This window comes from Diaphorina citri, unplaced genomic scaffold (genome assembly GCF_000475195.1).
Source record: "Diaphorina citri unplaced genomic scaffold, Diaci psyllid genome assembly version 1.1 scaffold219, whole genome shotgun sequence".
Taxonomy (NCBI): Eukaryota; Metazoa; Arthropoda; class Insecta; order Hemiptera; family Psyllidae; genus Diaphorina; species Diaphorina citri.
The window spans coordinates 160,301-161,424 of NW_007377656.1; the positions used below are offsets into that span (position 1 = coordinate 160,301).

The 1,124-nt window shown below is 46.0% G+C and overlaps 1 protein-coding gene across 1 annotated transcript in view; it reads right to left on the reverse strand.

The window, feature by feature from the left end:
- Nucleotides 1–1,124, reverse strand: part of LOC103506163 — a 6,417-nt gene that overhangs the window by 1,089 nt on the left and 4,204 nt on the right. Inside the window, exons 6-7 of the mRNA XM_026821284.1 lie at nt 929–1,118; nt 4–110 (exon numbers count right to left, since the gene is read on the reverse strand). Of these exons, the coding sequence (XP_026677085.1) occupies nt 4–110; nt 929–1,118 (297 nt within the window). The remainder of the gene's footprint in view (nt 1–3; nt 111–928; nt 1,119–1,124) is intronic.

Consider the following 1,124-nt stretch of genomic DNA (forward strand, 5'->3'; position numbering starts at 1 on the left):
GGCTTGTAGAAGGGGAATGGGTGGTACGGGGGGTGGGTCGGTGGCAGTGAGGTGGCGGGGTGGGGATTTGAACTTTTTCGTGTCGTCCGAAGGCGAGATGGTTTGGTTGGCTGAAAAAAGGGGGTGAAACAAGGTTAGGTATAAAAAAAAGATGAGTGTTTCACCGCTGTTTTTATTTTGTAGCAATGAAACCACTGCTACATTAGACGCATGTGGTCTGTGTCGTAGCATGCCCATCCCGTAGTATGCCTCTCATCAGATGGGCGAGAAGAGACACAATAATTCCCATTTAGGTGCTGGGTCAACACGAGAACACCAGAATATTTTTTTCGATATTATTTATTTATTAGCTTCCAAAAGGTTTGATATAGGGTCTGGCTTTTGCTTCCTCCTAAAGAGGAGGTTTGGTACAGGGAACTGAGGGTCTGACTGGGAGACCTTGAACGGTCTAGCTGGGGGACCTTTAACAGGGAGCAGACCAGTGTCTTGCCGTGGGACTATAAAGAGGGAGCAGCAGCCAAACCCTAACCAGCCTGGCTAGCTGGAGATTACAAAGGGCCTATCATGCTTCAAAGGAAAAGCTGTAAAAAAATAATAAAAATAACTGGCAAAAAATGAGCTTCAAAAAAAATAATAATAACAAACTTACCTTTTTTTTCTAAGCAAGGTTTTACTTGTAATTTTGAATTTATTCTGTACCAAATATATAAGACCTTGTTTACACTGCGGGAGTAAAGGGACTTTTCAGTCCTATTCGGACAGGATAAACAAGGTATATTCTATTCTATTTTACCTGTATTAACCTCTATGAACTCAGGGGGTGTAGAGGGGGCAGGGGTGGTCTCATCTTCACAAACACTTGAGGAAATATTCTCCGGCCCTGACGATACTAGATCAGGCGTGGATACAGTAGGGGGGGGAGGCTTACCTGTATTAACCTCTATGGACTCAGGGGGTGTAGAGGAGGGGGCAGGGGCGGTCTCATCTTCACAAACACTTGAGGAAATATTCTCCGGCCCTGACGATACTAGATCAGGCGTGGATACAGTAGGGGGCGGAGGCTTACCTGTATTAACCTCTATGGACTCAGGGGGTGTAGAGGAGGGGGCAGGGGCGGGCTCATT